A 1,969-nucleotide genomic window follows, 5' to 3' on the forward strand; every position below is an offset into this window, starting at 1 on the left:
TTCCAGGCTGATATTCCCGGTTTTTGGAAGCTCTTCCCGGCTCCCAGCGCAGACGGAGCCCGGTGCCAGCAGAGGGCGGGCGGGACTGCGGCAGCGCGGCCGGGACGGAGCGGGGACGGCGCCGGCAGCGGGACACGGGCGCTCGCCCGGTGTTGTCAGGAGGGCAGAGGGAAAAACAGGAGCTCAGACAGCTGGAAAATGTGCCTGGAACAGCTCCGTGCGTGAGAGGGGGGATTTGTGTCGGACCGTGGGGGGACGGGAGGAGGCCGGGCTGGGTCCGCCTGTCTTGGTGCACCGGGCAGTGACCCCTCGCCTCCTCCTCCTCCAGCTCGGAGCTCTCTCGTTGTCACAAGAGGGACGGGGCAGCCCGCCAGGAGTCGGAAGGGGCCGGTTCCCCCCAGGACGCGTCACAGAGCGGAGCAGGAGCCGGCTGGGGTTGGCACGGTGCGGCTTTATTTCCATGGAGGGGGACGAGCTGCTCCCCCCTGGGCTCAAATCCCTTCGGACAAATGCTCCCGCTGGCCCACCGAGGGTTTGGGAGCCCTGTGGCCACCCGCAGCTCCCCTGCTCGCCAGGCGTTTGTCCCTCGGCCACTTCCAGGCCCCTCGGAGAGAGCCAGGGAAGGGCCGGGCACGGGGTGGCCACCCCAGCAGGGACTGGCCACTCTGGGGCACCCGTGGGAGGCTGCCAGGCCCGTGCCGGCCGAGGAGCCTCTCCCGGGTGTTTCGGGGGCCCCTCGGTCCGTCCTGGGCGGGTGTCCCCCAGCGGGTGTCCCCAGGACTGGCCCTCGCTCAGCCCATTGTCGCCAGCTGGGCACGGACGGGGTGCGAAGGGACAGGGCTGGAGGCCGAGGGGGGGCTGCGCACGGGGGGTCTCCACCTGCCCCTCCCTTCGGGGGGCTTGGGACTGCCACACACAGAGGAACAAAGCCAGCGCTCGGGTCTGGTGCCGATAACCCCTGACGGACACAGCTCAGCTACAGGGACACACACACACGCACTGGACCACGGGCAGCACTCCCGGGGGGCACGGCCGGGGGCGCGGGGGGCAGCGGGGGCTGGGGGTCAAAGCTCTGGTCTGGCACCGGGCAGAGCCGCCCAGCCCAGGGGCCCCGCGGGCCGTGGCCGAGGGCAGGTCCCGCCATGCCCCGTCCCGTCCCCTCCTGCCCCTCCGCGCTGCCCGGGGGCCGGAGGGGCAGCGGGGCCCGCGTGGAGCCCGAGCCCTGTCCGGCCCCCGGAGTCCTGCAGGCTGCGGAGGGAACTGAAAAGTGCTTAGAAAAGAAAGAAACCCCTAGAAAATCCCCGCGGGCCAGAGCCCCTGCTCGCCCCCCTGCCCGGAGCATCCCTGCGGGGCAACACCACAGAGGAAGGGGGGGCCGGGGCCGGGGCCAGCCGGGGGGGGAGGCATCCGGAGCGCCCGGGCTCGCCCCGTCCCTGCCCTCACACCAGGGCGTAGTCGAACTGGCCCCTCTCCAACCCCTCCTTGTGGTCCGTCCAGGAGGAGGCGGGCATGCGGCTGTAGGGGTCCAGCAGGATGCGGAAGCAGCGCACCATCAGCATCACCAAGAAGACCAGGAGGAAGATGACGAAGGCAAAGACAGTTTTCTGCTCGGCATCCATGCCCGCGGCACCGGCGGGGTGCTCCACCAGGGACGGGGAGAGCAGTTCATAATCCATCGTGGATGCATCATTCATGGCAGAGGCGAGGGGCGTGAGGGCAGGGCGCGTTCGGGTGCCCCGGGGCAGCCGACTTCAGCCTCCTGCTGTGCCCGTGCACCTGGAAAACCTCCTACTCCATGGCCACCGGCTCGGGATCGGCTCCTGCCCGAGCCCAGAGCTCCTGGAGGGGAAAGCAGAGACCGTGAAGGAGCCGGAATTGGATACGGGGATAGGGGAGATGGTGAGGGAGGAAGAATTGGCTGCAGGGAAAGCAGAGATGGTGAGGGAGGAGGAATTGGGTGTGGGGGAAG

General features: G+C 69.8%; 1 protein-coding gene across 1 annotated transcript; it reads right to left on the reverse strand.

Moving 5' to 3' along the window:
• Positions 1-1,439: 1,439 nt before the first annotated feature.
• CTXN1 (cortexin 1) lies at positions 1,440-1,700 on the reverse strand (the record flags this gene model as incomplete). The annotated part of the gene is made up of 1 exon (XM_082298063.1): positions 1,440-1,700. Exon 1 carries the CDS (start codon positions 1,692-1,694, stop codon positions 1,440-1,442), a length of 255 nt encoding a protein of 84 aa, XP_082154189.1. The 5' UTR covers positions 1,695-1,700.
• Between the last annotated feature and the right edge of the window lie 269 nt (positions 1,701-1,969).

Source organism: Coloeus monedula (assembly GCF_965178545.1).
Source record: "Coloeus monedula genome assembly, chromosome: 27".
NCBI classification, from domain to species: domain Eukaryota; kingdom Metazoa; phylum Chordata; class Aves; order Passeriformes; family Corvidae; genus Coloeus; species Coloeus monedula.